Genomic DNA, 26982 nt, shown 5'->3' on the forward strand with positions numbered 1-26982 from the left:
TCCTTGTCTCTCCTCCATCTCTTTCCAGCCCTATCTCGCAAAGCAGCTTGGAGGAATTTCAGTTTTCTCCCCACCTGGGGTCACCGCGTGTGTTAGCTCGGCGCTGTCTTGCTGAGCGAGACCTCACCAGCGCCTCGTGCGGGAGGAACCTGCCGATGCCTTTTGCGTTCCTGTCTAGCCCATCTTCCCATCCGGTGAGGGCGGCCGGTTCCCTCCAGTGTGCCGCGCGCGGGGACGGGTGATTGACAGGGGAGAAGCCATCCGGAGAGCCTGCTCGGGACGTGGCGGTGCGAGTGTTGAAAGCGTGTGAGCAAGAGGGGGAAGAGAGGGAGAGTTTCCACCAGCACTTCAGGCCAGCAAGGGTTGATCGTGCTTCGTGTTTGCACGTCTCTCGCCAGTGCCGAGCTGTCAGGTGCCAATCTGCGTTTCTGGTGTCTTATTGGAAGCAGCTCCTTGGACATTGTGCTGGGAAGTAGCAGTGACTGGCAGCCTCCACTTGAGATCCCCTGGCAGCCTTTGCGGTTATGGGGAGATGGAAATGGTGGCAGGTGTTTCTCAAAGCTGTTCTGAGAATTTGTTTTTGAACGTGGCACGTGCTCTGGTCTTATTTAGTAAGAGCCACGCTTGCACAAAGCAACCCTCGAGCCCACGTGCAGGGATGCTGGCTGCGTGCGCAGCAATTGTGTGTGCCAAAGACTTGGGAAGAAGTTAGCCGGGCTCTTAATTTTCTGTCTCACCATTGCAGTAACACTAAACAGCAGGGGTTACTACCTAATACAAGCATTTGTGGGCAATCTGAGGGCCCGTCTGAGCCGGGCGCTACCATGGCCTCGCTGTGCCGATTTGGCTCAAGCCAAGCAGGGCTCATCAGCGCAGCCAATCTGGCGCTCTGGTGAGTCTGGGTTCAGCTCCAGCCCACCAGCACCCGAGTTGACTCCCCCCAGAGCTGGGTGCGTGCACCCCACGTTAGCCGATGCGTTCTGCATTATCCGCCGTTGTCCCACTTCCCAATTAGCTGCGAACGGGAGGGCTATCTGGAGAAGCGGAGCGGGGAGTTTTGCATTAGCGCCCAAGGAAATCTGTATGAGCGCTGTGCAGAGAATATCTGTGCTATGTAAAACCTGAGCTCTTAAATATCTCGAGCAATATCCTTAGGGAAAGCAATCTCTATATTTAAATCTTCTCAATCTCTCCTTCGAAATTGCTCCTATCCACAGACTGAAGAGGCTAATTTTCATCCTATTTTTGAATGGAGAGCCCACTGCAGAGAAGTGTTTTTCATCACTTCCAAGTTCTGCACGATGGGGAGCTGTAGCCTCATGGCCCCACATGTTTTCTTTGGCTTTATAGGGCTGCAAAGAAGGGTATAATCTAGCGAGAGGTGCAGCACTGCAGGGCATGCTTTGGGTTAGAGATGCCACTGGAGGGCCTGAGGTTTAGGGTGTGAGAACAAAGCCTTAAAATGCAAACAAAGTGTCAGGGAATTTAACAGTTTAAGAGCTCAGGGTGGAGAGATGAGAGGGGTCTGAGCATCTGTTGGTGGCGTTCATTTTGAAGCAAAATATTTGCACACGCTCTCCTTTGCTCTCAGCCTGAAGCCAGATTTAGCTGGATCTTATCATCAGGAACACCTAGCATGGTGCAGCAAAAGACTTTTTTCTCTAATCTTGGAGGTGCTTATGTTTGAGGGCAGGGACTCTTTTGGGAGGAAATACAGACCCTGGAATTCTGATCTTGGCATGTCAATAGCTGAAATGTTGATTTAAAGAAAAAAAAAAGGGTGGCTGTAACTTTCCAACTCCCTCCTCATAAGATGGATTACTTTCCCATGAAAGTGGGGTATACGTTATGCAATCTATAATTTTGTCTTTGAAGTCGTAAGACATTCTGTATGTCCAGTTCTGCTGCTTGTGCTGCATATTAATATTTAATGTTGTCAACGTGCCATGTGTTATTTAGACCCTGATCATTTATTGCTTATCAGCTTGCCCTGTACAGTTGGATATGATTTGTCCATTGAGATAAAACACTGGGGCAGCACAGATCTGCAGCAAGGGGAGTCCTGATCTGCAGGATGGGATCAAAGCCTGCAGTTAAATAGGTGAAGCTGAATCTCCTTCTCGTAGTCAGGGTTGTCCTTCTCCCTGGGCGGATGTAAATGGGCAGTGGATTTAGTTCACGTTATATACATTTGCTGAAATATATTACTGCAGCAAATGGCTTTCGGATTGTACACTGCGGAAGTAATGGTGGTTGCATTTACGTGGCAGGAGCTGAATGAATTGGGAGCTGCTGAGACAGGGTTGTGGAAGGTTTGAGAGTTCATGGGGTTATGCTGCCTGGATGTAGGGCTCCAGAGAGAAATCTGATGGATGGATAAATCTAGATTGCAACCCATAGTGCCTTGTGCAGCATTCCTCCCTGCAGTTCACAAACAAGCTCTGTCTGTTCAATATGATGGGAAACAGTCCCAGGAAGGCAGCTATATGGGGTGATTTGTGGATATCAGCAGGCATTCTGGATATATAAAGTTTGGGCCTCATAACTACCATGTAGTTATGGATTCTCTAGACACAGAGTTATGCTAGATAAAATAAAAAGAAAAGCCCAGAGGAGGTGAGGCTCAGAGCCAGCGCAACCCCTGTGCAGATACTTCACGAGAGCCATGCGAGCTTTGCGTGGTCCCCTCTTTCCCCCTGCCTTTCACCCTGGATGGGAAGGTTTGGGCTGCAAGGAGTTAAGCAGGAGGCTATTTTGTTGGGAAGCAGCCCAGGAAGGGTGGCACATCTGGCACGTGTGCCCAGTGCGGCCCACCTGGTTGCAATCAGAGAAGTGTTGAGATTTGAGTGCCACATCCTCAGCGTGGGCTGCTCTGGGATCCTGGGCAAGGTCACGATGCAGAAGAGGCGGGATGGGGGAAGGCAGGAGCTGGAGTTAGAGAGGGATCGCTGGTCCTCTCCCAGCTGTGGCTGTCACGAGCGCATCGGGAACCACAGGCGTAGGCCGTTTCAGAGACGGCCCCTCTGAAACACGGGCTTAGCGTTCAGTCTCTACGTGGCACTGGTTTTGCAAAGCACTGGGGTCAGGAGCTGCAGGAGGGCTCCGGCCCCATCCTTTGGCAGGGCCCAGACCCGACAGTGGTGCCTTGGCTCCCCGGAGCCAAGCTGTGAAGCAGGGGCTACTGGGGGTCTCTCCCTTTGCAGCCTCTTGGGATGCTGCCAGGGCTTTTCTGGCTGCTAGCTCCTCTCTCCGGAGTGCAGGTGGCTCCTTCCTTGTCCCCAGGCACCTTCTCTCTCACTTCTTTGTTGCTGTAGGGACCAGGAAGGAAATAGCTATTTTCCTGGAGTTGAAGGAGAGAGGAAAGATCAGCTGATTACCAGCGGCGTTGCAGCTCCGGGAGCCCGTCCTTCCTCCGTCCCGCGGCTGCTGGGTGCTGAATTCCTAACGTGAGAGCTTTCTTCCCAGAGACCTCTCTCAGACTTTTGGGTATTAACTCTGAGCTTTCAGGAGCCGCATGTAGGTCACGTGCAGTCTGACTGCTGCGGGATCGGGGGGGGGGTGCCACATTGTCATAGCTTCAGTAAGGCCAGAGTCCCCTGGAAAACAGGACAGCTAAACTTTGAATTCCTACAATAACTGATAAACAGAAAAAAACACCCACCACCTTTGTTTTTGTGATGTGCTCTGTCTTTCACCACCACTGTCACCCGGGGCATTTTCCTACATAGAGAGGAAGAAGTGAAAGTAGCCCTCCGTGGGGATTTGATGCTCCAGCCGCTGATGTGCCCCAAGGACGTCCTTGCCCTTCCACAGCTGAGTGTCACCCTTGCTGGAGAGACTCATTTCACCAGAGTGAGGTAGCTCACTCGGGTCTTTATCCGGGAGCTCCAGTCGGTTTTCTTTAGCTGTGAAGTGCCTCGGAGATAAAGCCCTTGAATCGCATCCAAGGTGCCACGGGAAGCCAGCGAAGATGCGTGGGGCTGGGCGCTGCACACTGCGAGGTGTGCAGGCTTCACGCCCAGGTGCATCGCATTGCCGTTGCTCGGCCAAGGGGTGACGGAGGCTGAAAAATGTCTTGGGGGGGGGGGTCACATGCCTGCCCCCCACTGGGGCTGTGGCATTGGTACCGGGGAGGCATCCTCCTTCCTCTGCCCACCCTTCCCTTTGCTACACGATGGCTCCTATCGGGTCCCCGGCAGCCCCAAGGGTGAAGGCTGCGTATCGATTTGCTTGTTGGGCCCCCCCCCTCCTCTGACCGAATCAGCCCTGAGCGATGCTGATTGGGAAATAATTGCAATAATAATAGAGATATTTTGCTCCTGAGTAACTAGACGATACAAACTGGGCACCGAGCCAGGAGAGTTTTGAAGGGCAAAGCCGAGAAATCAATGGCTCGAGACCGTGGGAGCAGCTGTCGGGCTGGAGAGGAGCAGGCGACGGAGGTGGGGTTGCTAACGGGGAGATGACGTGCGGGTTGCCCTGCCGCTGCTCCGGCATTTCCCATGAGCGAGGGCCGTGAGCCGTGCTGCCGACAAGCGTTTGGGCAAGGAGGTGTCCGGAGAGGGGCTCCGTCGGCACCTCTGTCCTTGGGACCCTCGGCTTGGAGAGACGGGAGGCTGGACTGCCCTAACAGATGATGATTGCCTCCAACCTTTTATTTCTGCGAAGGGTAGTTAAAATCTGCGTTGGGCTGTGCTTCTCCATCTCGCTGCTCACGGACCAGTTTTGGCAGGCCAGGTTGGTCCCCAGCCCTTGCTCCTTTCGGGAGGCTGCTGTGCAGGGGCCTGGTCAAGGCAACAGCTCTCTTGGTTGCCATCGAGTTTGAGGACTTCCCCCAAACTGTGTTATAATCCCTCTGTCCCCACTGAGGCACAGACAGCGATGTCACCGGTTTGCCCCATCGGATGTTTGGAGGAAGCATGGCAGAAGCAGATACCTCTTTCTCTGTCGTCTCACCCCGGGGAAAAGGGATTTTTTTGAATTGCCTTCTGAGAGGCACTAAAAAATGGGCACATCGACCCCAGTCCGTGTCACCCCTGAGGCTGAGGCGCCGACCGAGGCTCAAGGTCCAGGCGGACCAGGCTGCTCCTCGCCCGCCGCGCAGGTGAAGCACCGCGGGCCCCGTAATAACGTGCGCTTCAGAAGCGGTTAGATTAACCAGCGTCATATCTGTCACTGTTGGTGAGTTGTTAGAGTTTATTGCTGTTATGAGCATTGATTTAGATTGAGTATCTCCCTGTTTTTTGCTTTATTATACTGATATAATTAAAGTTCCAATATTCTCCGGCTCGCGGCGATGTAGGGCCTGGGACGGAAACCTTGCTTATATTAATCTTTATTAAATGAACGAATTTCCCTGAATGAAAGTAGGCAGCTTATCTCACCCCCCCCTCCCCTTTTCCTCGGTATGTTATGGATGAGGAAAGAGCATCTCGGCCTGGCGCGAGGGGTGGATGCCGGGGTCTGGTCTGGGCCACCTGCCTGGCCACCTCCCCTCCTCTGCGAGCAGCCTGGAGGGGCCGATCGGCACCTCCCCAGCGCGCTGGGCAGCCGTCTCTTATGTGTCAAATACCCCCCCAAATACCCGCTTTCAGCCTCGGAGCCGTTGGCTCCACCAGGGATAGATAATTCTGCAGACCTAACGTTGCCTCCCGCTCAGGTGCTGCGCTCGAAAACCCCGGCCCGGGCGCGCGTGTCGGGCGAGAGCCCTGGCAGCCGGCCGGCTGTGGGGGGGCCCATGGCCGCCAGACGGCTTCGGCCGGGTGTCCCGGTGGCGGCGGGTGCCTGGCCCTCGCCCCGGGGACGCATTCCTGCGCGGGGGCAGCTGTCGGGAGCCGGCGCCGGGGGTGGGGGGATGGCGGCGGGGAGGGGGGAGCGAGGTAGCCTGGCTCCCGCCGCGCGGCCGGCTCCCTGCCCGCTCCGCATAGCTGGGATGTTTGCGCCGCCACGCAGGGGCTGGCGGCCGGCCGGGCTCGGGGAGGGGGCTGCAGGAAGGGCTTTCCCACCCCGTCGACCGCTGGGATGGCGGTAGCGCCCTGGGGGCCCTCCTGCCGTGGCTGCCTGGGAGCCAGGCCTTAAGAGACGCGTCTCCTAAACGCCTCTCCTCACCTCCCCCCGCCCCGCCGCCGGGGAGGGCTGAGGCGGCCCTGCGGCTGCGCCGCTCGACAGCTGGACGACGGCAACGCTGGCGTTGGCCCCCCACCCCGTCCCCAGCCGCGGCCGGCGAGCGGGCATCTCCGGCCAGCACGGCAAGAGGGAGAGGAGGCTGAGGAAGGGGGGCGGCCGGCGGAGAGGAGCTGGCTCCCTCCGTCAGCTGCTCCGAGGATGGCAGCTGCCGCTCTCCCGGGGACCCCGGCGTGGGGGAAAGCCCGCGGAGAGGAAGCCGGGCCTCTGGCCTGGCCCGTCTCCTCCGGGAGGTGAGGCCAGGCCGGGCGCTGGAGCCCCTTCCCCGGCTCGCGGGGGTCCGCTCCCCCCGGCTGGCTGCGCGACGGCTCCTCTCCTGCCCTCAGCGCTCCTGCGCGGCGTTGTGCGATGCTGCCAGGCCGTTGGCGCCTCTGCCCCAGGGCAGCCCCGGGCTCCGAGAGGTGTTTTGCGTGGACCCGTCGGTCCCGTCCGTGCCCCCAGCTCCAGGCAGGAGCACTCAGCTGGCCCAGGGCAAGTTTCACTGTGGAGAGGGAAAAGCTTCAGTCCTGGTGCTGGGCTCTGCCCTGCATGTGTGTCTGTGCGTGCTCCGGTGCAGAGGACACGCACCGAAAGCGGGGACACGTGGGTCCCCACCTCTGGTTTGTGAGTGATGGAGCTGGAACTGGTGATTGCAAAGGAGGCGGAGAAGTTTTTCATCTCCAGGGACAGCTCTTGTTTGGATCAGCTTGTTCCTTGTCCCAGGTAGGGCCGTGCCGCAGAGCTCCTGTCACTGACTGGTGGCCAGGAAGGGGATATGGGCAGGAGGGAGCTGGGATGTTGGCAAGGGTGGCGGGACAGGGAGAGCCCCGTCTTCACCTCAGTCCAGCACCCCAGGCCTTTCCTGGCAGCCTGCTTCACGAGCTCTGTCTCATCCCCCCTGCCCGGCTTCCGTCCCTGGGGGACATCTCCCAGGACTCGGTTGGAGCAGCAGCGCTGGATTGTCCATTGGGACGTTGTGAGGAACCCGCGACTCGCGGTCTCCTCCAGCAAACGTAGGTGCTGAGCGTGGCCGGATGGGAGCTTTGGGGAGGGAAGGGGGGGAGGCTTTGAAATGCACTCCCATAAATAAGCCCTTCTTTCGTGTTGCTTGTCAGCACGATGCGAGCCCCGTGGAACTGGAAAGGGTCCCCGTGAAAAGGCTGCAAAGTGTGTTTCAGGCAGATAAGTCCCTGCCTTTGAAGTGTGGCAGGCGGGCGAAAGCGCCCTCCTCTTGTAGCTACTGCCAGCCACTGAGAATTAATCACAGCCATGTACAGATAAGAGTACAAAGCCTCGCTGAGCACTTCTTGTGCCAAGAGGAGGGGTTTGCGGGGTACCGCTGGGGACCAAGGATGGAGGCTTGAAAGCCCGGATGGCGAGGGAGATAGCCTGGGGTGGGAGAGCCCTGCAGAGGGATGACTGGGTAAGGAGACACGTCTTCCCAGTGGGGGGCTTGCAAGATGTCCCTGTGTAGGAACGTGGGTGAGACCAGATCATCCCTTGATGATCGTCTCTGCGCGCCCTGAGCGCTTGCTGCCAACAACGCTTCCTTACATGGAGCCCGGACCCCAGCGAGGCTCCTGCCAGTGCACGTTAAATCTGAAACGGCTTTGACATGTTTGCAGCCACTTTCCCTCTCCGGCTGTGCTTTCCCCCTCGCCACCTGGCGTGCCCTTGCCTGGGCTGAGCTGTAAAGCCCTGTCCTCCGCCACGCTCCTCTTCCAGACCCGCTGCCAGCGCTGGGTGGCCGCCAGCTGATGGCAACTAGGCCTTGGCTGGTTGCGGCTGCTGCTGTTCATTCATCTCGGCGTGCTCCTTTCCAAAGCGCAGGCCTGGACGGGTTCTCGGCTCTGATTTGTGCCCATTGCTGATGCCTGTAAGTACGTTGATAGGTTTTCCCTTATCAGTTTGACAAATGACAGCTGGAATAAAGCTAACAAAGCTGATGATGAGCATCTCTTGAAACGGGGAGTGCCTTCTCACCCGGGCCAGCCTGGAAGGCACCTTGCTGAGTGGGGCCAATACACTGCAATGGAGGGAACCATTCAGTGTCTCTGTAATGTTTTCTCTGCCCTCTGGTGTTTTTGCTTCTCCTTGGCTCTCAAGCTAATTTCAGGTCTCTTGGAGTCATGCAGGATGGGGAGCAAGTCATGTGAGCTGGGAGGAAGAAAAGTGTCTAGAAACAGATGAGAAAGTTAAGGTCAGCTAAGTGGAGTAAATTTTGCTTTTGAAACATGTCTGATGAGCCTTTCTCCCTCCCACAATTGAATTGTGAGCTGTGAGTACAAGCCAGTAACCTAATTCTCGCCCGCTCTCCTCCAGCCTTGACTGGTTTGCTCTGTTCGTGATTGGTGTCTTGTCTTGCCTCAAGCTGTAAGCTCTTCAGGGCAGAGGCTGTTCACTAGCGCTTTCGCGGGCATGCCCAGGTCTTAGCAAAAGCTTTTGGGTGCTCCAGCAACGCACTTTGTAAAGGGAGGCTGAGATTTGCAGTGAAGCATCTGATTCAAGGTAGAAGGCAGCTAAACTGATCTGTGCTGTTGACCTGCTGCGACCCTGCACCGCTACGTGCGTCTGAGCAGGCTGATGTGATTTTTGTTATTCTCCTTCAGAATAGCAATAGCTGTGTGGGATGGAAAACTCTCTTTTCTGGCTAGGAAAGTAGCATCACCAGGAACTGCAGTGACTGCAGCTGCCTTACCAGGCAACTCTAAGACACTCTTGTACCTTGTCCTGAAGCCTTAAGAAACCTCTGTAAAGCTCCTAGACTCTTTGATAATCCTATGCTGAATCTTTTTGCAACAGCATTTGGACATAGGTCATTGGGCTGAGTGGGCTGCAGGGTAGAAACATCAGCACTTACAACTGCATGTCCCAGGGATGTGTCCAGCATGGGGAATGGTCTTTTTTGCCATAGGGTCACAACTAGGCTCCTTCTGTCTTGGTTCTTCAGACTTCTGGCTCCCTGGATGCCCCAAGCTACGCTGTGCCTGTAGTGCATTCAGTGCACCTTGAGAGGGCCCTCATATTATTGCAGGGACGTTTTGAACTGGGAAAGTGCTTGATGTCAAATGGCTGGGGACCAATCCTTAAACCTGTGTCTGGTTGAGAGCGGCTCACAGCTCCACTCCCCATCTCCCCAAACTCGCTGCTTTCCCTGGGACGTGTGCCACCAGCTATATGGGGTCAGTTATGCTGTCACCTGGAAGTGCAGCTGATGCAAGAGGCTGGGGAGCTGTGGATTTGTATTGAAGGACTGGCTGCCAGGAGGTCTTTCTTAACCAGCTTTCTCAGTGTTTGTGTTCCGGTCTGTCCTGGAGCCTGAAAAGTATAAATGGACTGTAATCGAAGAGCCAACATAGGATGCAGGAATTGCTGTAGTATGACACCAGGGCATATCAGTCCCTTGGGCCCTCTCATCCCACATCCCATCTCCTTTCCCTGCTTCTCCTGTGGATGCCATGAGCATAATCCTACACTGGAGTGGTCTGAGAGAAGGTGTTTCCTCCCATGTGTAGAGTATGCACCATGCAAGGAGGGATCTGGTTACCCAGAGAAACTCCAGCTGCAAATGCTGTCAGGACCACAGGATATCAATTTCTCTCTCTTTGCCAGGAGTAAAGTGGCTGGCTTAGCACTGCCCTTGTGGACTTGTCTGTCTACCAAGAGTCATCTTGCAGGAGCCACCTGCATGCTTGTGCTGAGTCGCAGTTCTGGCTTGGTTCTTTCACTGGCAGGGTCCTGCTGCCTTTTCCTGCCTCAGCAATAAAAGTTCCTGGTTCCTATGGGGCTCGTGCAAGGGGAAGGGCCACAAGCTGATTAAAGGACTGGATATGCATGGGGCAAGGGGAAGCAGGGCCATGAGAATACACTGTGATCCATGTATTAGGTTTCAGGGACGTCTCCGTCTTTTAAACTCTGGCCCCTCTGCCTGGAGGTAACCTTGCCAGACCCAGCTTCCTGCAGGGAGCCAGCTCGGCTCACACCTGCCTCGCTCCCTCCCCGGGGAGAACAGGAGGCACGCTTGCGGCAGGGTTAGGGCATGGCATGAGGAGCTGGGAGGCTGCAGTGTTTGTTGGCTACTAGCTTGACCCCTCTCTGGGCCTCCTTTCTCTGGGCTGGAAAAGCTGGGGGAAGGCAGAGGAATTTGTCTCTGCCCGGCCATGCTGTGCTGTGCACAGCTGCTTACTGCGCTGGGATGCCCGGAGGGAGAGTGCACGGGAAAGGCAAAGTGTTTATCATCTCTGGGCCACGTCACATGTGGTCCTTTCCCTGATCATTTGCAGGGGTTTCCCCTGGCTGGCCTGGCAGTCGGGGGACCTTTTGTGAAGGTGAGGTGCTTTTGTACTTTTTGGCATTGCACTCCCTCCCCCAGGCTGCTCAGGTTCTTGAAGATCAGTTTTTCAAATCCTTTCATTTCAAAGCAAAGTTTTGCTCTGTGCTCCCCTAAATTAAGCTTGCACAGAAAGTGGGATGGATTCTTGTTGCTTCTGCCACTGCGGGGACAGCATGCACCTGTATTTCTTGCAGAGCAGCCTTCAGCTTTGTTTTAAGATGATTCCCTTGAGCAGCTAACTTGCAGTTTCTTGCCTCCAGTCTCGCCCATTTGCATGATGAGACAGCAACCCAACTTCTGTGGCGGAAAGGGGTGCTCATCTCATTTCTGTAGGGTGCCACTGCACCACGTTGGCAAGTGGGCTGGAAAAATCCCAGCCTCCATCAGCTGCCCAGCCCAGCAGGGTTGTTGCAGAGGAAGAGGAGAGCTGGGATAGAAGAGGAGGAGCTCTGCCCACGGCCTTGCTTGGAAGGAGGCAGGGAGGTGCATTGATAAGGAGTTGACCTAAACCAAACCGCATGGGCGTGATTTGTTCCTGCCCAGTTTTGTCTCCCAAGCACGTGAATCCCTCGTGCCGATGACTGAGTGACCATGACGATTGTGACAGCAGTTCCCCCTAGCACAGATCATTGCTGAGCAAAGGTGACTGCTGGCTTTTTCCTAGGGATGGAGGGGGTTTTCTCTGCACCTCTTCTCATCCCGGAGCACACCAACCCTTGCAGCTTGGAAGGAGGTTGGGAGAGACCTTGGATGAGGAGACCTTGTGCATGGCTAAAAGGATCTTGCTGGGCTCTAAGTCAGCTCAGCTTAGTCTCTGGATTTGCTGCCCCACGTTCCTCGTGCAAGAGGCCTTGCAGCTCCTGTTGCAGCTCCTGTGACACATAGGTGAACATCTGTGTAACTGGAAAGGGGTGTCCTCTGGCCTCCTTCCTCCTGTTCCCCAGCAGGACGACCCTTTCCTTCTCCTCTGTACCTCGTGTTTGCTGCAGCAGGTAGGAGGTTATCCCTTTCCTGGGGATTTATCACACTGCTGCTGCTGCCGTGGTGGGGAGTGGGACTGGAAGGGGATAGCATGCATTGCTCCTGTGTCCTCCATCTCTGCGTAGCCCGGAGGATTGCGGAGGCCCAGCCTCTCCCTTGGGGCTGCTTCCAGCCCCCTCGCAGGGAGGAGCGTATTAAAGCTGCTGCCTGCAGCCTTCTCGCAGCCAGCTCGACCGAACTCGCATGAGGCAGGCAGAACGAGGGCAGGAATTCTGAGCGAGAAATTAGTGCGAGTAATTATTAGTATTGGGTAATTATATCAGCGTCAGGATGAGGAGAAAGGTTAATAGATTTTTTTTTTCTTTTTCCTTTTTTTTTTTTTGGTAAATGTCTTTTCCCCTGGGAGGGAAGGGAGTGGGGTGGGCAGGAAGAAACACGTTTCCGAGGGGGGCTGCTCTGATTAAGCCACATCCTCTCCCCCTTCCCCTACCCCCTAAATACCCCTCTCCCCAGCAGGTGGGAAGCGTATGTGTGGGGAGAGGGTGGAGGGAAGCACATCCCTCCGAGCTGTTGGCAAGAGAGAGCAGTTGCACGTTCTGCATAGGATGCACGGGCTTGGAGGAAACCACCATATTACAGTCCCCAGCAGCCCATCCCATTCGTGTGACTTGGGACAGGCAGGTTCCTGTCAGGCTCATCCCATTGGAAAGGCCCTAATTGCAGGGGTTCGCACCTTCACCCGCAGGGACACGGGTCCCTGTAGTAATCTGGCATGAGGAGCTGGACCTGGTGGTCTTGTGGGGCCGGGGAGGAGCAGCAGGGGCAGGTTTGCCTACCGCGAACAAACTTCTCGGCCTCCAAAGGTCTCTCCTTGTCGTGTCCGTTGGCCAACGAAGAAGCCATTTAATTTTCAGGTCTTCCAAGCTTCAGTTCCCTGGATCCCAACTGTAGCTTACCCGTTGTCTCTAGAGCATCTTTTCTGGGAGAAGAGGCGCCATGTCCTGGAGAGGAGGGTTCATGTTCGTGCACATCTGGGGGTAGCCCTTTGCCCCCTCTGAGCGTACCCTGATGTGTTACGGCTTGGCTCCAGCCCTCTTTGACTTCAGTGATTATTTTTAGGTTCTCCCTGGAGCCTCAAATTAACTGGAAGTGCTTCATATCTGTTGTTTTTTTAATACATCTCTTTCTCTTTCCCAGCACTGTGCAGTGCAATAATGTAATGGGGAAATTACCCCGCTAGTTAAAAATTACTGCCAAGTGCGACATCCACCCATAGATCTATTTTAAAACCAGGGTAAAACTATATTGATCCTTCTGCGCCGCAACTATGGCCCATAAAAGGGTTGGAAAGGTGCGTTTGTCACGTTGCCATAGCGAGGGAGGGAGCCGGTACCCGCATTGGCGGGAGGGTGGATGCTCCTGGGCTTGGGATGCTGCATAGCTGAACTGGGCTCCTGCCCGGGCTGGGGAACCTTGCATGCAACTGCCGCTGAGGTTGGTGCGCTTCCAGGTGCGGGGAGCACATTGCAAAAGTGTCCCCCATCCCCGGGCTGTGCCGTGGGCTCCAAAGAGTTATACCTGGCCCTGCAACCCTGGTCCCCGCGTCCCGCTGGGAGAGGGCGGCCCCTTTGCTCGCTGTCGCCGAGGGCTCGCCGCTCTCTGGTTGCTCAGGGGTCTCTTTCTTAATTAAATACATTTGTTTTGTAAAACTGCCTAAAAATAATCCGGGGCTGGTGCATGCAGGAGGCTGGCGGTGAATCAAAGGCGCCGCTCTAATTAAACGGGCCCCGGTTTGTTTGTGAGCGGCATACATTTCCATGCTAATCAGCTGCACACCGGGATCCTACTTTCCCAGCCCCGTATCCTTCTGATTGGGAACTATGCAAATGCCGGTGTCTATTTATTGCAGGAGGGGAACCAGGCTGCTGGGGTGCTGGGGGAGGGCAGAAGGGATTTGGCAAGGCTGCGAGATGCTGGGCCGTGGGAGCGGGTGGATGGATGAGGCCAGGGCTCTACCTCTCTGGCCAGACCTGACCCACTTCTCGGGCACTGTCTCCCTCGAGGCCACCCCCCTGCTGGGGGCTGCCCCAGTCCGGGGGCTTCACGCGTGGTTGCGTTTGTGGGAAGCATCTCTCACTAGCTATCAAGTTATGGCAAGTAGCGCTGCTGAGTGTGGCTCCTCCTTGGGGGGTGACTCCAGCCCCATGGTGCCTCCTAATGTGGTTATTGCCGGTAGCGAGAGAACTGTGTACTTAGGAAGAGCTTGAACATAATTGTGAACTATAAGAGGATTAGAGCATTTGCCACGTTCCTGCTCAGGAAACAAAGGCACTTTCTGAACCTCTGTTGACCCGCAGCTTCCTTGAAACCCTCTTGACTTCCCCAGTTGCGAGCCCAAGTGTTTCCTTTGGTGGATGGGGAGATGCGTCCTGCCCGGACAGGGCTCTGTGCCGGACAGGGTGTGCTGCGCGAGCTGCTTTCCTTACAGCCGTGGCAAGACTAGATTTGCCGTTTTGCTGCAAGAGCGTAATAGGTCTCCTCCATGGCACGCCACTAGTTGGAGGGACTTTGGAGATGAGCAGCGGACAACATGGGGTGGCTGTGCCCATGACCAAGTGTGAACATGAGAACGGAGCGGACAAGTGCACGCAGGAGAGCATGGGCAGTGGACAGGAAAACATTGCGACTGAGGTTTTGTGCAAAGCATCAGGATGCATACAAAGTCACTGCTGCTTTGGCGTGTTGCGGGGGCTGTGGCATTGCCCTGCTGGTGAGCGGCGGTGGGACAGCATCCCTGATGGGGTGTGGGGCAAGCTGCGAGTCCGTGCTAACCCCCTCTCCTCTCTGTGCAGATCCTCGTGGACTTGCTGGCCGACAGGAAGCACCAAGCGCTGCAGTACGAAAACGTCGTGGCCCACGAGGGCAGCTCCATCCTGCGAGACCTGGTGCTGAGCCCCGACCGCCAGCACATCTATGCCATGACAGAGAAGCAGGTAAGGGACAGGGCTGGGTGCCAGGTCTGAGCCACCCCACGCGTGGGGATGCGGTTGGGCTTCGAGTGGGGCTGCCGAACGAGCCGGGTGATGCGGCAGTGACGTTGGACTCTCCTGACTTGGTTGCCCGCTCTGCGGTCCCAGCTGTGCCTCTCCTGTCCTGTGCGCTGTGGAAATTTTTTGGGCAGCTCCCTGGAGGGCATCTGGCCTTTTCTTCTGGAGGTCAGTGGCTGCCTGGGAGCGAGTGGAAGCAGCCGGCCTGGCTGAGCAGCCCGGATAAGAGCACTCTTAGCCTGGGCTCTTTGTACCGTGGTTTGATACAGGGATTTGGCACTGCACAAGCCTGTGTGTCTGTATGCATCACGTCTGGGAGTGCACGTGAGCATTTATGTTCGCCTGCTTTCCCCATGCATGCTTCCTGCCCCCCGGGCTGTTCCTCGCACTGCAGGGGCAGGGAGAGCGGCCTGTGTCTCCTGCTGTGAGCTGGACTGGCAGGAGATGAATCTATCCGTTCTCAGCCTCAGGCCTGCAGCTCAGTGCAACTGTCCGGCCTGTCTTTTCTAAGAAGCGGGGGGACAAAGTGACGATCAGGGCTGGGACTATGTCCCTCGCTCGCTGGGCAGGGCTTGGCTTGTCCGCGGCAGGCGCTCTGAGAGCACCGTGCTCCTGAGCTTTGCTGCAGGTGAGGAGGGCACAAGGCAGGCATGCATGGAGGTGGGTGCTGTCCCTGAAATCACCCCCTCACCCCGTGTTCTGTCACTTGTCCCCTCTTCCCACCCCAACCCTCCAACCGCCTATTTCCAACTGAGCTGCCTGAGTTTGCTGCTGCCCAGATGTGGTGTCTGTCTCTCCCCAGCACTGCCTTCGCCCTGTTGTCAGTCCCTGCAGGGACTGCTCTTTCCCTCTGATCCGTCGGTGTCTCTCCTGGGGCCCCATCAGTCCTGCTAGAAGGTCACTCGCCTGCTGTTCCCGAATGGCTGTGAAGGGCAGGCGAGATGCTGATGTGGCTCCATGCTGCTCTTCCAGCCAGCCACGGCGAGCTGCGTGGTGCTGCAAAACCTCTGCCCTGGCCCCTCTCACCCCAGCCATATGCGCCTGGGGCCGTGTTTCCCCAGGAGCCGTCTGCAGCTTTGAGGCAGGTTGTTCCAGTTCCCCTGCACAAAAATACTGCCTGGAGGCACCGACTTGAAGATGTGGCACTGCTGCTTCTCTCCTTGCTGTGGTCCTGTGCCCCAGGCATTAAGTATTAGCAGCAGCTGCTTGAAATCCCTGTTCCCCCAGGACCAAGGGCTGTCTGACCCTTCTTCCAGCTAGCTGCTGCGGAGAGCTGGTTTCTGCTGCGAGGGAGGGCTGGAGGAGCTGGGCTGGCTGTAAACCACTTCCCTGCTCCAGCCGTGCCCTCCTGTTGGCGGGTGAGCAGGCCTCTTGGAGATTAGCAGGATCCCCTCGCTCTGAACAGCTTTTTCTCTTCCGGGGCGGATGCTTTTCCGCCTTGGGAGAGGAGGGGACGTGGCATTTCTCCAGGCAGGCTGGAGTCGGCACGCCTGGCGTTTTAAGTGGGGCTCGTGACGAGCGGATAGGAAAGCAGCCTGAGCTGCTTGGCACAGGGCAAGGAATGAGACGGTTTAACCAAGCGGGAGCAGTCCGCAAGCAAGCGGAGAGGCTAAGCAGTGGGGTGCCCCCAAATCCCCATGAGCACACTTCAGCCCCTGCCTCCACCGTCACTAATGCTGAACCAACCGGAGGTACAAATCTGATCCGGATCAGGCACGGGCATGCAATTGCCATCCTGGCAGCTCAGCCAGGGCTCACAAAAAGAAGTTTTAGTTGGCTTTATGAGAGGATGCATGATCCGAGACCTGCCGGAGAGCCTGCTGGTACGAGTTAATCCATCAAAGGGTCGTGAACACGTTGGAACGGGTGACGCGGGTTCATGCTGTGTCTGTACTTTGTGTCAAGAGGCGGTGGCACTTTTTGGATCCGGTATTAGGAGTGGTCAGGCTGCATTTACTGCGTGGTCAAATCCTGGCTTCAGTCTGGTCATGTCTCCTTCCCATATGCCTCCTGGTTGCAGAGGAGAAAGAAGCCAGAGACCGACTGTGGCAGGTTCCCACTTGTTCTCCGGGGAGCAGTGGGCCCGAGTGTGTGTTTCTGTGCTCCCATCACCAAACCTCTGGTTTATTATAACCCCAGTTCCCCAGTCTCTCTTTTTGGGCAGCTTTGCTGCAGACGGATTATTCTTGTCCAGGAAACTTTGGGACTGTCTCTGTGGTTTGCTCTCAGTCACAGTCATATCGGACGCTCGTCCCTGCCCCCTGACATTTGCAGCACCGATTCACCCTCTTCGGCAGCCTGCTCCACCTGCCCAGCCTGCCGTGGGGACTGCACCCAGATGCAGTGGGGTGGCCAGGGCCTGACGGGCTCCAGAGCTGGCCAGGTTTTGAGGCAGCTATGCTTGAATGCATCTCCTGTGCCTGGGGCAGCGCAGCTGGGCTGTGCACGGGTGTGCCTCCATCTCGCAGTGTCTCCGTTTGTCTGTCTCCCAGGGTGAGGTGCATGTGGGTGGGACTGCGGTTGAACTTGGAGTGTGAGCGATCTCTTGGCCCTTGGCCCAAGGGTTTGGGAGGGGAAAGGATGCTGGAACAGGGCCTTTGATTTGTCTAGACAACCCCGAGGGGATGGCAGAACCTTTTTCCTTCTCCTCCCAGTTCCTGTTTCTGGTCTGCTGGAGGAAACCTGAGGCTTTCCAGGTGAGGCAGAAACTTGGTTTGGAATTGAGAGGCTCTGAAGTTTGTTAATACGGCAATGCCGTGTCGCCCAGCTCGGCGCTGGGTCAACCAGCACTGCACCTAGCTGCTGTCTCCAACTCCTTTCCTCCTCCTCAGTAGTTAACAGCGTGGGGTTTGGAGCGTGTTGCAACTGCATCCTCCCTGAAATGGCTGCTTCCCGGCCTGCCGCTCCATCAGGGCTGGCCATGACCTCCTAGGCTTGAGCATCTTGCTGGCTAGGGGCAAGCAGGGTTGGGGACATCTCTGGCTGTTAAGATGAGGGAGGTTCCCCAGGAAGAGGCTGAGGTTGGGGACATGTAGATGGGAAGGAGCTGGGAGAAATCTGGGAAGCTGTGGCTGGCTAATCTGCCTTCTGTGCAGCTGTCCTGGGCTGTTTCTCCTGGCCGGGCCAGCTGAGCCTCCTCTCCATGGGGGAGATGTTGAGCACAAAAATTTGTTCAGTGAGTGCCAGGGAGGGGATTATGCCAAGTTGAATTGGGTTTTTCCACCAAAAGCTGCTTCAGGAGCTGAGAATCAGCAGGCGCCTGTGCGGGGTCTGCTCCGGCTCCCTGCCCCATCCCCTTGCCACCGTGTGCTTGTGGGCCCACGGCAATGTGAGGGGCAAACACGTGGGAACACTACAGGTGTCCTCATTAGTATGCAAACTGGAGGGTGCTGATTGGCCAGACTGATCTGAGCCCTGTGGACACCATGCTGAGCCCATGCCTGGTTGAGCTGGCAGGAGGGAGGGTGGGCGCCCCGGGCTGAGAGCAGGCCCCTTTTCTGTGCTTGCAGTGATCGGTTCAGCTTTCAGAAGATAAGTTTGCAAATGCTAACAAATGAATCCTGCCCTCTCTGCACCCATCATGTGGGAGCAATGGGGAAACTGAGGCACAGAGCGAGGGCCTTGCCTGTGCAGTCACGCTGGCGGAGCAGGGGGCTCTTCCCTGGGCTTTTATCCTCCCCGTGCCCTATTCTGCTCTCGACCCCCAGGCTGCGGACCTGAGGCTGCACGGAGCCTGCGTGCTGCAGCGCCGGGCAGAGCTGGTGCTTTGCTCTGCATGACCCCGATGTGAGCTCCCGGGTGCTGGATCGCCCCTTTGGTACGAGCCCGGCAGCGGGCTGCGACCCCGGCTGCGCGTGCTGGGCAGGGCAGGCGTCGCGGAGGTGCTCGGAGCTGCGCGCGCCGCCGGCGTCTGACGCTGCTGGTGGCCCCTCTCTCCTTCGTCCTTCCTCTCGGCCGATGATGCAGACCACTTCCCGGCTTCCTGAAATCCCCTTCCCTGTCCCCCTCTTCTCCTCCCCTCTCCTTAATAAAAGCAGCTCTCTCCTGTACTACGGCTTGGTGTTATCGGAGCGCTGGTGGAAAGTAATTAAATGAACAGTTGTAACGGAGCTCGAAGGGCTGCAGGAACGAGGGGATTTTAATCGAATCTGGAGGAGCAATTAATAAAGAAATTGTAACCCTTTCGGAGCTGGGCTGGCTGTTAGCTGCAGGGATGCGTAGGAGGTGTTGGGATCTGGTGCCGGGGTTGCACCGTTGCAGCCTGTTTGCTGAGCGCCCCGTATCCGCAAAGACCTGGCGACCGAAAGAGCTTGGTTGGGGCAAAATTCAGCTTGGGGTCCAGGCATCGTGGGGCGCGGAGACCTGGGAGGTCCCTGCTGGTGGCAGAGGACAGGAGGTGCCCCTGCCTCGCGGGGCAGCTGGGGCAGGATGTCCCTGAGCTCCTGGGCGCTCGCTCTGCTGCTCTCCCTCTCACTCCCGGTTTCCCCGCAGGTGACGCGCGTGCCGGTGGAGAGCTGCGAGCAGTACGAGAGCTGCGAGCTGTGCCTGGGCTCCCGGGACCCCCACTGCGGCTGGTGCGTCCTCCACAACGTGTAAGTACCGCCGGGGCCGAGGCTCGCTGCGGATATCCCCCCCGCCGCCGGTCTCCTCGGTGAGATCCGTCCCGGATTTGGTCCCAGCCTGCGGGCGACCGCGGAGGGATGGAGGCGCCCACGGAGTTTCTGCCCGCTTCCCCCCGCTGCATCGCTACCTCCGGGAGACGGGCGCCGAAATCGCGATTTCTGCGCCGGGCCGGAAACCGCCGAGGCAATATGGGGTGTGCGTGTGGCCTGCTGCTGTTACGGGGCACGCGTGTGGCCTGCTGCCGGCACCTGCGGCTGAGCCACGGGGCCAGCGCGCCTGCCGGGATGGAGCAAGAGGCTAAACCGCAGGGGCTCGAGCCCCCCCGCGCCGAGCCGGGCTGGGACCGAAGTCGCCGTGTCACTTCAGAGGGAAACCGCAGGCAGTCTGTCATCCCTTCCTGCGCCTCCCGTGGCGCCCGGGCTCTGCTAATGACCCCCGGCGCGCTGCGAGCAAAGGCCCTCTAAGCCCGCGCGTGAGCTCCTGCGCTCGGCATCCTTGTGCGAAGACGGGAAAGTGAAGGCAGAAGAGCTAGAAGGACCCAGTGGTAGAGGGATCTCTCGCTCGGGGGTAGGATCAGCGAGCCCTTGCAGGAGCGAGCCCCCTCCCTGGCTGTTTAAGCATATGGGGGCGTTCAGCGAAGTCCTGACCGCTGTCTCCCGCATTCCCTTTGGGACCCAGGGAAGGGCTGGCTGCCGTTTCTGCCCCTTCCTGGAAGGGAAATTGCTCCCGTTTCAGCCCGGACTACGAGGTGTATGTGTTGTTTGCTCTCTCTCTCTGTTTTACCCACCGTTTAATTGAAGCACTTCCTGTAATGAAATACCGGCATTGCAGAAAACACGAGGAGCAGCAGAGAGGGAGCGGTGCGCTCCTCCAAGGCAGACAGCACGCTGTAAGGCGCTGCTAGCCGGGCTGAGGAGACGATGGAGTATCGCAGGCTGCTCTCCGGAGGGACTGGGAGGAGGTGTGTGTGTTTGGGAGGGCCGGATGCTGCAAGGAAAGGCAAGAAGAACGTCAGCATCGTGCAGGGGCTTGGGGCGGTGATTTGGGGGTGCAGCATGGGTTAAGGGCAGTGGCAGAGAGGCTGGGGAGGTGCCCCGGGCTGCCCTCCCGGATGTGCTGCAACGTGGGACGAGGGTGGGAAGTGATGCCCGTGCCCACTCACCACCGAGCAGAGACAGCCTGAGCTGCGCCACTGCCACGCAGGGTTCAGGATCCTGCCGTGGTGTGACGAAGCCATGCCCAGGGAGGCTGATGCCTGCTGCCGCCTTCTCTCGCACCTGTGAAACCCAGCCCAGGACACGAAGGGGTCCTCCTCCTCCTCACCGTGGGGCTTTCCTCCCCTTCCAGATGCTCGCGCAAGGACCGGTGTGAACGGGCGGATGAGCCCCAGCGCTTCGCCTCCGACCTGCGGCAGTGCGTCCAGCTCACCGTCCAGCCGAAGAACATATCGGTCACCATGTCCGAGGTCCCGGTAAGCCCCTTCTCCTGGCCGCTTGTCTGGCCCAGGTGCCTCCTGACCTGGTGGAGGCAGGTGACTGGGAAGGTGGCAATTAAAAAGAAATGAGGAATATACAACAAAAGATAGGGAAAGAGAGGTCTAATATGAAGAAAACTCAGTAAAACGCAGGAGATTGATGAGGGCTCGCCCATTGCTGGAGGGAAATAGTGGACTGGTTAATTACTATTCAGAAAAGACATAACTGGGCAATAAATATTTATGCATAATATAAATAATGATATAAGGATTGCCATACTTAGGCCAGAGATCCATCTAGCTCAATATCCTGTCTCTGACAGCAGCCACTAGTAGATATTTTGGGATGAGTCTTAGATGCGTAACTTTTTACTTTGTCTGTGCAAACAGAAAGGATGATGTACTTGCATGGAGTATTTTTCCAGGCCATTAGCAAAGTAAAGAGAATATGAAAATGCACGTACTAGCAATAAACTTTTGAAAACTGCCAAGTCTACATATCTGGCACTTAGGAGCCCTAAAAGAGTTGGCCAAGGAGCCCGTTGGCCTGCCTGTAGATGTGACTTTGTAATAAATAAGAGAATATTGAGAAAAGTTCAGTAAGCAGAAAAGGCGCTCATTTTCCGCCGATATGCGGAAAGGGCAAATGAGACAACCCAATGGTTAGAGATTGCTTAGTCTGACATTAGTTCTAGGAAAACTAACGGAAAAAACTGACACAGGATACAAATGATGAGAATAAAGGATATGGGTATAATTAATGCCATTCAATGTGGTTTTATGACCCAAAGCTCCAGATTTTATTCTTTGATGAAATTATGACCTGAGTTACAAGAGGGACTGCAGGGATGTGATGTCTTTAGACTTCTACAAGGCATTTGACTTGGTACAACACAACATTCTGATTAAAAATTAGCATTATACAATATTGATAAAGCATGTGTTAAGTGGATTAAGACCTGGCTCCGTGACAGATCTCCAAAAGTAGTTGTCAGAGGGGAATTGTCACCGAATGGAAATGTTTTGAAAGCGCTTGTGTGGGGATTGGAGTGCAGTGCAACCCCCCTTAACATTTCCACTGGTAATGTGGAAATAAACGTGAAATCGCTGCTGATGAGATCTGCAGAGGATGCTAAGATTGGCGAGGTGGCACATAGCCGTGAGGATGAGATTACCATGCGGAGCAATTGGGTTTGAATGGGACTTAATAAGAGAGCGGGTCTTAATATTACCAAGTTAAACATCTAGGAGAAAGACAAGCCTGTGACAACTGCCCTAGAAAGCGGTGACTCTGGAAGAGATCTCAGGCCATAGCTGGAGCGTGAGCCCTCCAAGGGAAGCTGTGTCCATCCGAAAGGGCTCTTAGTGCTCTTCGGGTGACGCTGTGAGTTGGGAGGCGTTTTTATCTTTGTCTGTGATTATTTGCATGACTGATAGCAGGATACGGCACAGAGGTCTGGTGTGATTGACACTAGGACACTGCACTCGGGCTTGGAGTCCACCTTTTAAAGGAGGAGGCTGCAAACCTCCTGTAAACATCATGTAAATGAGATGAAGGCTGGAGAAAGTGCCTTCCAGGGAGAGACTTCCAGAGCTCAATCTGCTTAGCTTATCAAAAAGAAGATTAAGAGGTGACTTGATTACAGAGTATAAGTGCCTTTATAAGGAGCAAATATCAGGGACTAAAGGGCTTTTTAATCTATCAAGGAAAGGCATAACAAGAACTAATGGCTGGAAGCTGAGACAAATTCAAATTAGAAATAAGGCACGCGTTTTGTAAAGTGAGAACTGCTGACCCCTGGAATGAATTTGCAAAGGAAGAGGTGCATTCCTCCCTCTCGATGTCTGCAGAAGTGGATGCCTTTCTCTAAAATATTCCCTAGCCAAACACTGTGCTTGGTCTCTGCAGAGAGGTGAGACATAATGGTTTGTGGTGCAGGAGAGGGCAGAGGATGTAAGGCAGTGATTCATTCAGTCGTTAACTCGTTTAAATCTGTACTCTCTCCTTGAGCTGGGAGTTCATGGACATGGGTGGTGCTTGCTTTTAGCCTGCAGCAGATCTCTCCTGCTAGGCGTGGGTGATGGAGGCAGGATCACAGCCCTGATCTTTTCCGCATGCTGGGCTGGCTCCTGTCGGATGCTAAGGAGTCTCCGTTTTTTGCTGGTTCCCTCTGTGATGCTTTTGCCTCTCTCCCCAGCTGGTTCTGGAGGCGTGGAATGTCCCAGACCTCTCGGCTGGAGTTAACTGCTCCTTCGAGGACTTCACCGAGTCCGAGAGCCGCATCGAAGATGGGAAGATCTACTGCAGCTCTCCCTCTGCCAAGGATGTCATCCCCATCACCAGGGGCCGTGGTGAGCTCGCGTCATTTGTGCCCTGGGAGCAGAACGAAGCCCAAGACAAGAGTTGCCCCGGTTGTTGCCCTGGTGGTTGCCCCGGTAGCCAGACATAGAGGAGGTCTGGGAGAGGGACCTGGCCATCTTCCCATAACAGCAGTGATTCCCAGCCTCAGAGCAGAAATGAAGACATTGCTGCTCGTTGGGGACCAGTGCTTGTCTTTAGTCTTCCCTTGCCCTCTCCCGTGCTGTGGGCACAGATTCTTGCTAATGGTCTCTATGCCAGTCTTGTAAACCCTGAGGCACCTGGCCTTGTTCCCCACTTGTGAACCGTTTCCAGGCAGATGTACTTTTTCTCAGGAGCTCTAAGACACTCTGCTGTCCCGGAAACTATTCACCTCCCTTCCAATACCACTAGCACAACCCAAAACAGCTGCCTCCCTGACAGCACGTTGCAGTTAACTGAAGGAGCATGGTGCTGCGCCCGGGCTCTGCTGGCCAGGTCGGTGGCTGGGTGGGTATGAGTGGGCGCCCTCACTCTTTTATTCCCAGATCTGGAGGATTTTGTTAGTTAACGGGGATGAATGGAGCTTGTTGCCCGGCTACCTTCAGCCCTTAACAGGTGGTGGGCTAAGTGCTGGGTTGAGCATTGTGTCCTTTCTGATGCTTTTTTCTGCCTTGCTGTCTCCCAGGGGACAAGCGGGTGGTGAAACTCTATCTGAAATCCAAGGAGACGGGGAAGAAGTTTGCCTCCGTGGATTTTGTTTTCTACAACTGCAGCGTCCATCAGTCGTAAGTGGCCTAGGCTTCATGAGATGCTCTGGGAAGAGATTGGTTGGGCTATGTGAGACTCTGCAAGAGATCTCAGCTTTGAAGCTGTTGATACTGCAAGAGGAAAGCAGAGTCCAGTATAGTGGTGTTTGCAGTGAGAAACCTCCTGCTTTTACCCTTCTAAACTGGTTCAGTGACCAAAGAGCCACTGAATTACGGCTGCATTTGAGCATATGGGAACGTGTAGCATCAGGGCAGAAGCTCACTTAAAACCGACTTCAAGTTTGGAAAAGCTTTGGAAGAAACAGGGAATTTACTGCATTGCAGACTGTAACAATCCGTGTAACAGAAAATGCCAAGCATCTTGTTATTCCTGGAAACAGTTAAGAGGAGTGACTTGGCTATGCAAAAGTAAGGAGAGCCTATGTTTCCTATGAAGATACTAACTTCCCAAGCTTGCTGGAGAGCAAGCTGGAAAGTTATAGCAACACTGAATGGAACACACTACATGTTGTGGGGCATTTACCCAAGAATTTCCGAAGTGGAAGTAGTAATTGTGAATTTGCTTTCTTGTCAGGCTGCCTTGAAATCTACTTTAAGTATGGGTTTTAGGCAGCTTGAGATATGCACGTGGTAAAATAGAGGAGGTATGGATTATTGATGTGGCGACTTACGCACCATGTCTAAAGCCCCTGATAGCTAGCTCCAGATTAGGGGCTGTGGACTGTGTGCTTGAGCAGCAGAGAGACGGGTGCGATGTGGAAATGTTAGAGGAGATGCCGGGCTGTGTTTGGGCAAAGAAGCTGGAGCTCAGGAATGCGAGCGATTCTGTTACCCTGCCAGAAGCCTCCCACGGATGGTGACGCTCGGGCTGATCAGTAATTTTAGATAAGCAAATGTAGAGTGATCTCTTTTCAGCAGCTTCTTACAAAGAATCTCGCCTGGCTCAGGGGGTTTGTCGGGGCTCTGCTACAGATGGCTTCTTCAAAGCGTGTTCAGCGAACAAGCTGTGTTTTCCGCTTTGATCAGGGAAAAGCAGGCGAGATGCCGGCACCCTGGAGTACTGGCTTGGGCACCTGCAGCGAACGCTCTGCCTGCAGCGCCGAAGGGGATGCGTCCAAGGAGAGCCCAAAGGGCTTTCGTTCGTGTGCCTGGCAAGGAGCAGTCTGCCTGCAAAAGACTCTGAGATATGAAGGCTAGAGAGCAAGCAGGCCTCTGATGGGGCGAGGAAGAAGTGGCCTCCAGCAGACCATTAGCATCAGGGAGGACATCCCTCCCAGCCCTGGGATTTCTGCCCTGCAGGGGCAGGTCTTTGCTCCGGGGAGCTCTCTGAGGGCGAGGAGAGAGGGAAAGAGTTTGCAAACTTGACTTTCTCACTCACCTTGACTCACAAGATGAGCTTTGTCTCCCTTCACGTCGTGTGGTTTCAATAGCATTAGCTCAGCTTTAGCTTGGGAAGGCTGCATGTCATTATTTTGCAAATCACAAAGCCGACGTGACTTTTATTTTTCTAAATGAAAGAAACAAGACTTTTAAGTACAAATAGGGTCAGGTATGGTCCAATCAGGGCCCCGTCACTTGGGTCCAGTGGGAAGAGATGGCGAGGGATTTGGCATTTTATTTTATGTGCCTCACATAGGAGCACCCCCCCCAACAAACCTACAACAAAGAGCCCTGACTGATTTATTACCGCGTTGATGTTTAATTTTGGATGCATTATTTAAAAAGGCTAATTATGGCTGCATTAATATTTATGGGCTCCAGTTGGAGCTGATAGAAAAGTCCATGTTCTAGGCTGTTGAACATTATTATTATTTTCTTTACGTCAAGGATTTTAATGTTTGGAGGCAGTTTTAACTATGTGACCCGCAGTCAAGTCATAGCCAAAGAACATGACAATATCTAGGATGACGCAATACTTTTAAATACCATTTGCAGACAGATGTCTTTAATGGATCTCTTTGGAGTTAATAGCCTTTCAGATACAGGTTTCATATTTTGCGGAAGAAAATCTATAAGTCAGCCTGATAAATTCTGTGTTAGGAACAATATGCTTTTCCATGAGGCTAATGTTTTTCCTGTGGAGTTCTCTGATCACCATGCATTATGTTTTCTTTTTATATTTGAGCAGCTTTACTTAGGTTGGGAGCCAGGGGCCTGTGTGTTAAACATTTTGTCTTCAGCTGAGAAATGATTTAGGAGAGGTTTTCAAATCATTATGGAAAGATATAAGAATTGTAAGCCCGCTCTTCCACTGGTGCAAGCTGCGGTAACTCCAGGGAAGCCAACACAGCTCCACCATTTACATAGTGCAGAAGCTGACCCCTCTTATTTTCAGCTGAGATCTGGAAAGGCATCTGCAAAACGCACTGCTAAAACCCTTTTGCAGACTGTGGGTCTGATCCTGCTGTTGTGTTAGTATCCCTAGTCTGTTATTTCTTACTGCCTTGCAAAACCATTCTTCCCATGCATTTTCAAGGGCTTCTGGAAACAGCGTGGCTCCGTGAAGGAGGTTTGTAGAAAGGAAGATGTATCTTATCCCTTTTTTTAAAGGGAAAGAGGGGTATAAAGAAAGTTGCATTGCCCATATGCTTGGCTGCCGAAGGTGACAGGGGGGAGCAGGCCAGCGGGATGCCTTACGGGTAAATCCCTTAAATCCCTCTTCCTTTCTGTTCTGTTATGGCAGCGCTCTGCATTGCCGCCTTGTCTGATGGGACATGACGTCTCGCCCGTCACAGAGCAGTGTGGCTAGTCCCTTGTGACTGTGGCCGATACGTCTCTGTAGGTGATCCATAGGTGACACAGGAAAGGTACAATTCCCCTATAAACGGTACAGCAACACGGAGAGGGTGTGCTGGGGTTTGGTGGTGTGGAGAAACGTGCATCTGGATACCAGCGCTGCAGAACAGCCCTGAGGCTGCGGGGGAGCTGCTGGAAAGCAGAGCTGCTGCCGGTGCTGCTCTAGCAGCTCTGGATGGCCAAGTGAAATCATGAGGCAGGGCCTTGCTTCTAGCTTTACTGGATTAAAAGGGTGAGCAGAGAGGCAGAGCTTGCCGTGACTGAAAAACGAGCAAGGTTTGTTTATGATGAAAACAAATCGCTTTCTGTTAACAGTAAAGAGGATGTGCCTTGCACCTGATTCCTGCAGCAGCGATGCAGACAAGGAGACAGGTGGGGAATTTGTGTAATAGCACCTTTTTTGGAAGCAGTGTGCCTCTTTGCTCCACTTAGCAGACAGGAATTTCAGAAGAGGAAAT

General features: G+C 54.9%; 1 protein-coding gene across 1 annotated transcript in view; it reads left to right on the forward strand.

The window, feature by feature from the left end:
* The window catches only part of PLXNA1 (plexin A1), a 165309-nt gene that overhangs the window by 62098 nt on the left and 76229 nt on the right, over positions 1-26982 (forward strand). The window contains exons 4-8 of the mRNA XM_068906774.1: positions 14329-14469; positions 19015-19115; positions 20494-20617; positions 22819-22972; positions 23647-23746. Coding sequence (XP_068762875.1) covers positions 14329-14469; positions 19015-19115; positions 20494-20617; positions 22819-22972; positions 23647-23746 — 620 coding nt within the window. The remainder of the gene's footprint in view (positions 1-14328; positions 14470-19014; positions 19116-20493; positions 20618-22818; positions 22973-23646; positions 23747-26982) is intronic.

The sequence above is a fragment of the Struthio camelus genome, chromosome 14, assembly GCF_040807025.1.
Source record: "Struthio camelus isolate bStrCam1 chromosome 14, bStrCam1.hap1, whole genome shotgun sequence".
Classification (NCBI taxonomy): domain Eukaryota; kingdom Metazoa; phylum Chordata; class Aves; order Struthioniformes; family Struthionidae; genus Struthio; species Struthio camelus.